The sequence below is a fragment of the Cavia porcellus genome, unplaced genomic scaffold, assembly GCF_034190915.1.
Source record: "Cavia porcellus strain 051 isolate PalLab524CR breed Dunkin Hartley unplaced genomic scaffold, mCavPor4.1 scaffold_6, whole genome shotgun sequence".
NCBI classification, from domain to species: domain Eukaryota; kingdom Metazoa; phylum Chordata; class Mammalia; order Rodentia; family Caviidae; genus Cavia; species Cavia porcellus.
This window is the reverse complement of record NW_026947489.1, coordinates 65,517,971-65,530,759: the sequence shown is the minus strand read 5'-3', so window position 1 is coordinate 65,530,759 and position 12,789 is coordinate 65,517,971. Positions and strand designations below refer to the sequence as shown.

Genomic DNA, 12,789 nt, shown 5'->3' with positions numbered 1-12,789 from the left:
AGAAAATGGCAGTGAAGGATGAAGGGGGCTAGAAGGGCTGAAGCCATCCACGCAAAAGAGGAAGAGGAGGTCTTCCTTGGATACAATCAGAATAACAACAGCACCGGGGACGTCAGGTATGGCCAGGTCCCCGCCTTAGCCCCCTCTCTCGCGCAAAGCTTCGCCCCCTTCCACACGGTGCCAATACCCAAACACCGCTTCCCATACGACCTCTCTCTCCTGCCCCCACAGTGGTCCCCGCACCGGCCGTCCTCCCCTTCCGCCTCGCGCGCCCTCCACCCCACTCCGTCCCGCGGCCACCCACCCGCGGGCAGCCCGTCGCCCGCCTCCCCGGCAGCTCGCCCAGACCCCTCCCCCTCACCTCTCCTCAGCGCCTCCTCGTAGCTGAGGAATCCGATCCGTGACTCCTTGGCGCCCATACTCCCCTCATCCCTCGGCTGGGGGTCGGAGCCTGGTCCTGCCCCCACCCCCTCTCACTCTGTCCTCGGTGTCCCCGGCTGTTGCTGTCGGCGTCCCCCGACCCCTTCCTCCCCCGACACTAACAAGTGCGGCTTCTGCCCCGGCGGCTCCTCCCGGGTGCCGCCACCGCCTCCATGGCGAATCACGTGACTCACTCCAGTCCCGCCCCCTTCCCCTCCCTCCTACTCCGCCCTTCTCCTTTCTCCTCCCTTTCTCTTCTCACACTCTCTTCACTCCCCTCGCCACCCTTCTTCCGCGAGCCCAGCTGTGGGTCACCTGACCCCAAGCCCGAGACCGTTCCGGGTAATGGCCGCCTAGGCCCACCCTCCGCCCCGCCCCACGCTAACAGCACGCAGGATCTCAGGGGAGGAGCCTCATCGCCTCACGTAATGCGTCATTCCTCCTGCCCGCCAATCTCAGGCCGTGAGTCGCGCGGGTGCGCCTCCACCCGGGAGGAAAAGTGGGGACTTCCGGGGCGTTTGAGGCCTGTGCCTCCCGCCCCCTTGGGCGGGGTCGGCTGACGGTTGGTGCAGCCCGGCCGAGCCCCTCCCTAGAATGCGAGTGGACAGAATGCTAAAGATCCAGGTCTGAGGCGTGCAGCTCCTGAGGAAGGAATGGGCAGGTTGGGAGCTCTTGACGTTCAGAGGACGTTGGGTAGAGGAAGTTGTGAAAGGAAAGAAGCCTCCCAAGGCGTCCCTGTGACGAAAGAATTCTTACCCCGGCGAGGAGATCCCTAGGGGAAGCGAACCTGTCGCGAAGTGGAGAATGTCGTCTCACCCACTCGTGCTCGGGTTTTCCTTCCACCCGGCACCTCGGCCTCCAGAGCTGCCTCTTTCTTACACGAGTAGTTTGGGGACCTCACTGCTCAAGGATAATCATCTTGCTTCATTGCAAGAGTTGCCTTCGTCCACAAATAGGACGGTTCTAGGCGGCAACTTGTTTTTTGATTGTGGTAAAAACATTTTAATCGTTTTAGCAGTTTTAAAGTGAGAATTCCGTGGCATTAAGTACGTTTACGTCCTTGTGCATCCATTATCTCATCTCTTTAGAACTTACTAAGCAGAAAGGAAACTGGCCACCAGTAATCGCTGGTTCCCCTTCTTCCCAGACCGTGGCGACCACTCCTGCTTTGTCTCTTAATTTGACTACTCAAGCTTATTTCCTATAAACGGAACTGTCTTTCCACTCTGTAACTGGTGTATGTCATTAGCGTGTTTTCCAGGCTCATTGTGTGGTGCTATATATTACTCTCGCCCAAATTTACCATACGATCAGCATTTCCACTTCTGAGTGGATGCCCCAAGTACTTCAAATGGACACAGCTTATTTGTCCCCCGTGTTTGTAGCAGCATTACGCACAGTAGCCAAAGATGAAAAGAACCCAAGTACCCTGAATGAGTAAACAAAATCTCGTGTATCAGTTCGATGAAGGAGTATTTATTTTTCCTTTCCTTCAACTTTAACAACTTTATTTTCTCTCATCTTCACTCTGAAAGTCACAGTATAAAGCTTCTGGATAAGGAAACAACATTGAAAAATAACCACTTAGATTAGATTAGATTCAAGGTACCAATTAGGTACTTTAGGGCCTGCGAAAGGATCTTAGTTCCTAAAGCCAACAGATTCTCCTAGGCCCTGCCAGAGAAAGAAGTAGAACTCTTGTTTCTCTACTCACCTTTCCTGGCAGACCAGATCAGCAGCTTTAGTTGCATTAGTCACAGTGCTGCCCTTTCCAGTTCACTGTGAGGCAGTTAATTTTAAGACCTCAGATTAGTTCCCTTACAACATGGCTGTGAATCAAGCAGTTGGGAATGCATTTCAAAGCCTTTAATTTCCAGATCTTTATTTTGATATAAATGGCCTTCTTCAGACAAAATTCAGTCATCTTCAGCCTGAATAGTGAGTTCTAAATTTTTTGTGTGTGAGTTCTGAATTGAGATGATTAAAATTCGTGGAAAATCAGTTTTCAGAGCAGGTGAAGCTCTGGAAGAAAGCCCCTCAGGAGTTCACTTTCAAAAAAAAGTTCATTTTCAACATATTATGGTTGTTATTGGTGTCCTAAATAATCGGTATCTATAGATGACACCCCACACACACACACACAAAGCCTGGACATTTAGTTGCCAACTGATTTACTTTGGAGTTTGTTTTGTTTTGTTTTATTTTGTTTTGTTTTGGAGGCAGGGTCTCACTCTGTGATTCAAGCTGGCTGAGGCTTGAACTCACAGCAGTTCTCCTGCCTCACCCTCCTGAGTGCTGGGATTACAGGTGTGCACTACATACCAGGCTACATTGGAGTTGAAGCCAAATTATTTTCTTGCCCCACTTGAAAGATGGGCCCAGAGGCTGGGGATTTAGCTCAGTCATGTAAGCACCTGCCTGGCAAGTACAACGTTGTGAGTTCAATCCCTGGTACCAAAAAGCAAAAGAAAAAAAAAGAAATATGAGACTGGTGTTAGAGTTTATCTCAGGAGCTAAATTATTACCAAATACTCAGAAAAGAACAGAATAAAAATATTATAAGCATTAGAGCAGTAATAACACAGAGAAACATTTAAAATGTTGGACTTAAGTTTCAGACCTGGATTTCCCTACAGCCATAAAAATTTTCACTCCATCGCAGATTTTATCATGGGTTAAATACTTCTAAAAATTGTAAATTGATAGCAAACTAAACTAAGAAATGCTATTTCTTCCTTGTCTGAGTTAAATTAAACATATTATTGAAGGCAGTGAGGCAGATAGTTATGTCTGATGGGAATTTTAAATGTTAAGCTTGGATCAAAACCTGCCTTTTGGTTTGTATTACACAGCATCAAGCATTCAGATGTTAAACATCCATCTATAACAAAATTGATGCAGAACTTAAATTTGATGATGTAGAAAATCTAAAGTCTACTCATCTTGCTGAAAGGAATTCCATTAATCATTTACTTTGTTCAGTTTCACTTAATCCATTGACCAGTTGGCCAGCCAACTCACTTCAAGCATTGAGTGATACTTAGGAAACCACTGGTTTAACTATAATTACATACCTGTGAAAGGGTTGTCCATATAGATACTAAAAGGATGGCAGATGTAATTTCTACTTCCAGTTGAGCAACCCAAATGATAGTGTTTCTCAGTTTGGACTTGGAGAGAAATGATATAAGGTAGGACAGTGTTTTAGTACTTGCCAAAGCAGTTTAGCTAAACTAACTTTTTTTTTTTTTAATTGGTACCAGGGATCAAACTCACGACTTTGTGCTTGCAAGGCAGGCGCTTATGCCTGTTGAGCTAAATCCCCAGCCCCAGTTTAGCTAAACTAGAGATAGGCCAAATTAATAGAGTGGGACAGCCCCTGGTCTGTGTATAACCTAATTGCTGCAATGAGGCCAATACTCTATGAAGTGTGACTACACAATAACTCATTTCCCAGTACTGTGGACTTACAGTGACACAAAATAAAAATGTAGTCACTTGTGTTACATTTTTATTTACATTACAACTCATTTATTTATGGTTTTTTTATACTGAGGATTGAAGCTAGGATGTTTTGTGCTTTGCATTTTTGAGACAAGGTCTCACAACATTGCTAAATTTCCCAGGCCAGAGTGGAATTTGGCAATCCTACAGGCTCAGCCTCCTAATATTAGATTATAGGTGTGTGCCACCACACCCTTCTTGTATTTCTTTCAAATTAATAGTTTACAAAAGTGAAGAAATGCATTTTTTCCTTTTTTTCTTTTTTCTTTATTTGGTACTGGACATTGTGCCACTATATCCCCAGCTAATAAAATGAATCTTATAGTCAGGACCTCCAGTGGTGGCTTTTTCTTGTTAGCTTCTGAAAAATCAAGTAGCTTCCTGTTAGTCTTCCTCTGATCTTAATCCTTCTTATGTGGCAGCTAGATTGTATTGTTAGGCCAGTTGTTTCCAGAAAAACACAAACCACAAGCTTGAAAATGAATATATCAGTTGCATTCTCATTGACAATTAAAACACATTCTCCTTACATAGGTTGAATGCATACCAGTGGTGGCGAGACTATGGTACGGGTGTTATTTGTTTTTCTTTAAGATGAAAGATGTTATTGTATAAGTTGTTTTTTTTTTTTTTTTTTGAACTAAAACCTCATTCAAGTTTAATTGCACTATTGGCACTTTTCAATAAACAAGTGGGTTTGGATTGCAATTTGGGTACTCATATCTAAAAGGTTCACTACCACTCAACAGACTATGTCTTATTTCAATTTTAGAACACATGTAATTTTTTTGTTTTGTTTTGTTTTGTTTTGTTTTGTTTTGGTACTGGGGATCGAAATCATTTGTGCTTGCCAGTCAGGCATTTATGCCGCTGAGCTAAATCCCTGGCCCCAGTCATATATAATTTTGTCAACTGAAGTCCAGTTTATCATTCTAATATGCCAACTCTAGCTGTGTACACTTGACTGAAATTTCTTCGTCTTCTAGATGAGAAATCTAAACTCCATTTTAGCCCTTTCCTAGTTTTTAAATTATATCATCTTGTTATCTCTTGGAATGTATGCTTTCTAGCCAGCTCAAAACTGATTTTGTTTGTTTTCGAGCTGGAGTCTTGCCCAGGCTGGTCTCAAATTCATGGGATCAAATGATTCTCCCAATTTAATCTCCAAAGTACCTGGGACTACAAAATGTCAGAATGTTTTTAATTCCGGGCTCAATTTTTCTTTCCTGTCCATGTGGTGATTCTGTTTTCCATCTTTCACTGAACTACTGGTCTGCTGTTTTTTTTAATTCTCCACTTCTAGACTATGCTTTTTTGATTTATAACTATCTAAAACCCAAGAATATATTAATGTTCAAAATTTTGAGAGATATGCCTATATCTGGATGTTTAATAGCTAATAATTGTGGCAATAATCTGTAACATCTTAGGGATTTACAGTGGGAGTGAGGATGAAGTATATGATTAGAGTATTTTAAAAAGTTAGGAAATTAAGCTACATATACAATATGTGATTAGTATTCCAGATTTAGGTAAAACTATACTTGGTGATACTGATCTAACAGCATCTTTTTGTTTTGTTTTATTGATGGTACCAGGAATGGAACTCTGGGCCTCAAACTTGCCAGGCAGGCACTTATGCCACTGAGCTAAATCCCCAACCCTCTAACATCTTTTTAAAATCTGAATATTACTAGGCATGATGCCACCTACCTATAATTCCCAGCACCCAGAAGACTGAAGCAGGAGGATCATGATCATTGTGAGTTCAAGGTCAGCCCAGGATACTTAGTAAGGTCAAGGCTAACCCTGTCTCATAGACAATAATCCTGTCTCAAAAACAATAATTCAAGGGCTGGGGATTTAGCTCAGCGGCATAAGCACCTGCTTTGCAAGCAGGCGGTCGTGAGTTCGGTCTCTGGTACCGATAAAAATGAAAAAAAGACAAAAAAAAAATTTATTTATTTATTTATTTTTACTGCCCTTGTCATCTGAGAATCATTTAAATTTTCTTTTTTGTCTTTTTCTTTTTTATCGGTACCGGGGATCAAACTCACGACTGTCTGCTTGCAAGGCAGGCACTTATGCCGCTGAGCTAAATCCTCAGCCCTAATTCATTAATTTAATTTAAGCCTAATATTGCTGGGAATGTTCACACACACCTACAATTCCAGCACTCAGGAGACTGACACAGGAGAATTTCCTTGAGTTTGAGGCCAGTCTGGGCTACACAGTAAGCTCAAACCTCGTCTGAACTACATAGCGAGACCCTGTCAAAAAAAAAAAAAAAAAAAAATTCCAATATTTTCTTCCAAATGGATTTAAAAACTATAAAGTAGATTTGAATAAGAGTTTTTTGGCAACTCTGTTCAATCACTGGTACTCTAGTGGAGGGGTGGGAGGAGAGAATCAGATGTGGGTTTCTTAGAAAGAGGAAGGAAATTCACATAAAGATGAGGAAGTTGGCAAGTCTCATGCTTACTTAGATTTCTCCCATTGCCCTAACATTTAGTATGAATATTGTAAATAGCTCATTGTAATATTTATAAAGCACCTTTCCCCATGTTAGACCTTAAGAAACACAAAGAAGGGCTGGGGCTTTTAGCTCAGTGGTGTAAGCACCTGCCTAGCAAATGCAAGTTCATGAGTTCAATCCCCAGTACCAAAAAACAAACAAACAAACAAAAGATATACAAAGAAAAGATTAAAAAAAAAAATCTCTGGGAAATACCCATGAGCAAGATAAATACGGTATGTTATAGGAACCCAGAGCAGGAAGAGGGTTTAGTCCAAACTGAAGAGTGGGGTAAGGGAGGGCAGCCTGGGGGATGTAAGGATAAGAAGGAAGCCATTTTTTAATTCCCGATGCTCCCCCCTCAGAAAAAGAAAAACAAGCCATTCATTCATGCTAATGAATCCAAAGTGCCTACTGGGTTCTAGGCAACTAAAGATACAGAAAAAACATAGATAATAAATCCTGTACTCTCATTCAATTAACATTCTAATAAAGAGATAAGGACCAAGAAATAAAATAATGTCAATAGTTCCATGGAGCAAAAGTGCAGAGGAAGGAGACAGGAAATTCTGAGACGAAGGTTAGATTTATGATGGTCAAAAAGGAGCAAAAAACCCATGACATTTAGCCTCAACTCTGAAGAAGACAATGGAGCAATTCTTGTGAATGGCAAGAAAAGATGATTCTAGTGATGCAGGGGAATGAAACTCCCGATCTACTGTGTGTCCATACGAGTTTGTGTTCTCTAAAATCCAAGAACAAATTTTAGGAACAATGGAGGTTAAGAGCAGAATGTATTTATTGAGAGAAAGAAAGCTTCTATCTGAGAGAAACAGAAGGGGTCCCACGTGGGTTGCCAAAGACCCTGCCTTTTCTAGGGATTTTATACAGCAAAACCCACAAGATGAGGTGGGTCTAAAATGGGAGCTCACAAGGTGGACCTAAAGTGGGACAGAACTATGGTCAACTAATAAGATTAATTGATCAGGTAAAATTGGTTTAAATCAGGGACAAATGGGAAGCAAGTCACATAGCAAGCAGGCATGCATACAGAGCAGTGACTCTTCCTATAGGGGATAGGGATGGTGACTCCTGGTTTCCTCAAGATGATAGAGAACTACTTAGAGTATCAGTCCTCAGGTTGTGGATGTATTTGCTTCATCTTTTGTCTTGAGGTCTGATCTGCAGAGGAGTTGTCTGTCTCCTCCAAGGTTGCAAGGTCTCTGGCCTTCTGCCCTGGCTTCTTCAAGGGCCTAGCCCTGTCTGACTGCCAATAATATTTTTATCTAACTCAGCTGCCTTAACACTGGGATTACACACATGCACCACCACCACACCTGGCTGCTAGCCACAAGTGTGACCTGGTGTCACTGCTGCTGCATTCTAGTCACTGAAGCAGTTGTATGGTTCTGTCCAGATTCATGCAGAAAGGAAATAATCCCTAGAAATATTGCCGTAATGGTTTGCCTTTGGATCATGGTTTAGATCCCTCCCACATTGCAAGATACATTTACCCTTGGTCCAAAACTCCTCTTATATGTGAGGTATGGACCTGGAGTCTATGGCTCGTCATCTAGATCAGGTCCAGATGAGACCTGGGTGCCTCAGGTGCAATCCCTTAAACACAGTGACTTTTGACTTGAATACCTTGTCCTTAGTAAATGTACACTAAGTTTATTCATAGGAAATATATGAAACTTACTTTCAAATGGTTCAAAGTAGAAAAAAGCTTTTTCAACACACATGCATAGACATACATATTTCTGTGAATATGAACACATATATTTCTAGAGATTATTTCCCTACCCCTAGGCCCTGGCTAGAGCTTTGTGACTGCTTCACTGATGAGGGCCCAGATATCTACCAAATGTCTATATGAAGACAGATCCCATTTCCTCAAAAAGCTAGTTTCACCACAAATGCCTCTTTGAGTGGAGAAACCTCGACAAACTGAAATTCATCTTTTCAGCACTCCTTGAATTGCCCACCTTATGGAGGTCTCTTGAATGTTCCTTAGGCTTATAGAGAAATTGGAGGTGCAGGATACACCCAGCCTCCCTATAACAAAGAGACTGGGATTAGCTTCCTGGAAGCACCAGTATTGTGTTCCGGGGCAGACAAATTCTAAAAATAGCGGCTGCTGAGATGGAACCTTCTCAAGTTTCCAGTTTGAAAAGGATACAAACAAAAGGTGAGTCTGTTACCAGTAACTAGTATCACAATTCCCAAACAAGCAAGGAACACTCCCTACTAAAAAGTATCATTTTAAAAACTATTACTACCTGATGGCTAGTTCAATTTCAATTTATTCATAACCAGCATATTTACAATTTTATTCTTTCAAAGATGATTATCCTGAAATCCTTAGGCCAACAATAGAGGTTTTAGCACCTTAAAAAAGTAGTTAACCATAGCAAGGAAGGAATTCATTTTGTAAGAGAGATATATAGTCAAAACAAATACTCCTAAATGATTTAACAATAACTGCTAGCACTTATTAAGCTCTTAATAATGTGAGACACTTGTTTAAGAGGTTTTATGTATATTGGTTAAGTATTTAAACCTCGAAATGGCCTCTGAGGGCTGGGGATTAGCTCAGTGGCACAAACACCTGCCTGGCAAGTGTGAAGTCATGAGTTTGATCCATGGTACAAAAAAAAAAAAAAAAAAAAGCTTCTGAGGTATGTTATTATTATCATCTCCTTTTTACAAATAAAGAAAATTGAGCTCTAATGAGTTTAAATAACTTACTCAAAATCATAAAATTAATGTCAAACTAGGATTTGAACCCAGGCAGTCTAGATCCATATCATGCTTAAAACCTATAAAACCTTACTATCTTAGGGGAAGAAATCTGAACTAAAGCACAGTACTGCTTTGTGAGTTATTTTTCTTTGGTGAGAACATTGGCAAACTTTCACCACAGATGTATTGATTACATACTCTTTTTTTTGTTTTTATTTTTGTTTTTTTTTTTTTTTGATTACATACTCTTTATTAAATTGGTCCTGTTCCTCTTGATGAGAATGATTAGTTTTTTCTTAGAATCATAAATCAAAAAGTTGATAAATTCTTTAGGAAAAATCAAAATCTTTCAGGCCTTTCTTTCAGATCCTAGAAAAAACATAAATTTAAATAATTTCATTCAGTAATTCAGTTATACACCAAACATTTGTTGAGAGACCTTTTTGTTTAAGAAATTGGAGTTTGGGGGCTGGGGATATACGTGCCTGCTTGGCAAACGCGAGGTCATGAGTTTGATCCCTGGCACCAAAAAGAAAAACAAAAAAGGAAATTGGAGTATGAACAGGGTGTGCTGGTGAACACCTGCAATCCCAGCACTCAGGAGACTGAGGCAGGAGGATCACCAAGAGTTCAAGACCAGACTGAGTTACCTAGTGAATTCAAAGTCAACCTGAACTATGTGTCAAGAACCTGTCTCAAAAAACCAAAAAGAAAAAAAGAAAGAGGGAGAGAGCAAGCAAGAAAGAAATTGGAGAAATGTGAAATATAATCTTGACAGGTTGACAATATTCTTGGTACAGTCATTTTAGAAGAGGAATTTTTAGGATTATAAACTACATTTTGTCAAGTTAATCAGTTTCTCAAAGACTGGCTTATTAGAACCAAATCCCAAAGAAGCAGAGCATGTTTGTTTCTGACTATGGTGGAATTCAAAAAAGCCATATTTATTCTTCTGCCATATACAACTAGGAAGCTAAACAAAAATATATAAAACTACTGTTTTTAGACATTGGGCAGCAGGCAGTGTAGAGCTGACATTAATGTAAGAAGGAAAACACAGGAGGCAGTTTCAGTATTTGCCCTGGCTTTGTATCTCAGAGACAGTCTGCATCACGGGATCAGAACATGCAGTCTCCCTGAGCTGAGGACACAGTGATCTGAGTTCACAGACCCTGAAATAGGTAGAAGTTGCTACATAGAATAGAAATAGCTACAAAAATCTGCCTAAGGCTTTGTCTCTGCTGAATATTAATGTGCCCATATATAAGCTGAACAAAGAGCAAATGAAGATATAACTGAACAGTTCCCAGAGGTCAGACAGGAATGGAAAACATTTGAATCTAACTGATTTGAGTAGAAATACCTCAGAGCCCGCTCAAGAAGTTCAGAGGTCACAGAAAAATCAAACCTTTGTAACAGGTCTAAACTGGTATGAGAATAAAGTATATGGTAGATGTACTTATCTGAATTCCACCATAGTCAGAAACAAGCCTCAAGCCAGGCATGGTGGAGCACATCTATAATCTGTACTTGGGAGACTTGAGGCAGGAGGATCACTGTGGAGTTGGAGGTCAGCCTGGGCTACATAGTGAGTTCAAGACTACCCTGAACAACTACATAGTGAGATCCTGTCTCAAAAAACAAAACAAAGCAAAAACAAAAAGTCTCAAAAATATCAAACTGGGCCAAGTTGGAGAGGGTACTCAGTAGATGAGTGCTTAGCTAGCATACATCAGCCTTTGGGTTTGATCTATAGTGCTACAAACAAATAAATAATCAAACACCAAAATAGTCTGAAAGTGAATTAAAGACTATATAAGGAGTTGGAAAAAAAGAATTAGGATGTATTTGTTATATACATGTACCAACTCCATACAAGGAATGCAAAGACATATACTACTAACATGTGCTATTTTTTTTTGTTTTATTTTTTGGTATTGGTACTGGGAATTGAACTCAGGACCTCACACTTGCCAGGCAGGCGCTGTGCTGCTGAGGTAAATCCCTGGCCCAGTTTGTACCGAGGATCGAACTCATGACCTCAAGCTTGCCAGACAAGTACTTGTGCCACTGAGCTAAACCCCCAGCCCAAACATGTACTATTAAAAAATAAAAACAGAGGGGCTGGGGATTTAGCTCAGCGGCATAAGCACCTGCCTTGCAAGCAGGCAGTCATGAGTTCAATCCCCGGTACCAATAAAAAAGAAAAAGACAAAAAATAAAAATAAAAATAAAAAGTAAAAACAAAAAAACTTTTTAAACAGAAGATTGCAGACCAGGCATGAAGGCACATGCCTATAACCCCAGAACTCGGGAAGCTGAAGCAACAGGACTGCTGAGAGTTCAAGGCCAGCCTAGGCTACATAGTGAGTTTAAGACCAGCCTAAACTACATAGCGAGACCTTGTCTCAAAAAAAAAAAAAAAAAAAAAAAAAGAAAAGAAAAACACTATCTAAAATGAAAACTTCAATATGGCTTCCCCAAGAGGTAACCACAGAGAGAAAAAAGGAGCAATGAGAAAAAGGCACAGTGTTTTTCATGACACAGTGTTCCAGTTTTCTACTTCAGTAATAAGTTACTACAAGCTTAGTGGTTTAAAACAAAACACATTAGCCAGGCATGGTGGCACACACCCGTAATCCCAGCCCTTGGGGAGCTGAGGTAGAACGTGTGAAGCATTCAAGGCCAGCCTGGCCTATATAGCAAGACCCTTCTCAAAAACTTTGTTTCTCTCAATAAATGTTTCCCACTCTTTTTTTTTTTTTTTTTTTTTTTTTTTTTTTTTTTTTTTTGAGACAAGGTCTTGCAGTGGTGTACTTCAGGCTGGCCTTGAGTTCACTATGTAGCTCAGCCTGGGCTTGAACTCACAGTGATCCTCTTACCTGAGACTCCCACCAAGTGTATGGGAGCCACTGTACTTGACAATACTTTCTACTCCTCCTTTTGTTTTGTTTTGATTCAGAGTTTTATCCTGTAGTTCAGGCTGACCTTGAACTCACTATGTATCCCAAACTGGCCTCGAACTCACAGAAGTCCTCCTGTCTCAGCCTCCTGAATGCTGGAATTGCAAGCATGCACAGTACTTCCTACCCTTAACCTCTGTTGTTCCTAGGGTTCATTGCTTGATTTTTTAATATTTTGTTTCATAGATTTATTTTATTATTATTTTTGGTACCAGGGATCAAACTTAGGACCTCATGCTTGCCAGGCAAGCGCTTATGCTGCTAAGCTAAATTCCTGGCCCCTTCATTGTTTGATTTTAGAGAACACAAACTCATCATATCAGACAGCTAGTAGATTCGGAGTTATACTTCCCTTGTAGTATGTAGATTAATTGAGGTTCTATCACATACATCCTATATCATTAGGCCAATGGAAGCAGGAATAACCATAGGGTATTGTTTATAATTAAATGGAAGAAAGGGAGTGACTCCCTCATTGCATAGATAATAAAGACCAAAAGCCTCCTCTCCACAGCCAATACCCAGTTGCAGGCACCAGAGGGAAGGGCTTTGGAAGAGGCTCTCCCACCTTGCCATCTTCAGATGACCATAGCACTGTGGGTATTTGTCACTGCAGGATCTAAGAATGCTAACTCAAAACCA

At 41.0% G+C, this 12,789-nt stretch overlaps 1 protein-coding gene across 8 annotated transcripts in view; it reads right to left on the bottom strand.

Moving 5' to 3' along the window:
• Positions 1–598, bottom strand: part of Usp32 (ubiquitin specific peptidase 32) — a 188,066-nt gene extending 187,468 nt beyond the window's left edge. For 2 of the 8 annotated variants that reach the window (XM_063250894.1, XM_063250893.1), the window contains exon 1: positions 362–597. In XM_063250894.1, the coding sequence (XP_063106964.1) occupies positions 362–419 (58 nt within the window). In that variant the 5' untranslated portion in view covers positions 420–597. Of the gene's footprint in view, positions 1–361 lie in introns of all 8 variants that reach the window. The other 6 variants (XM_063250889.1, XM_063250895.1, XM_063250891.1 and 3 more) reach the window with 4 other exon arrangements.
• Between the last annotated feature and the right edge of the window lie 12,191 nt (positions 599–12,789).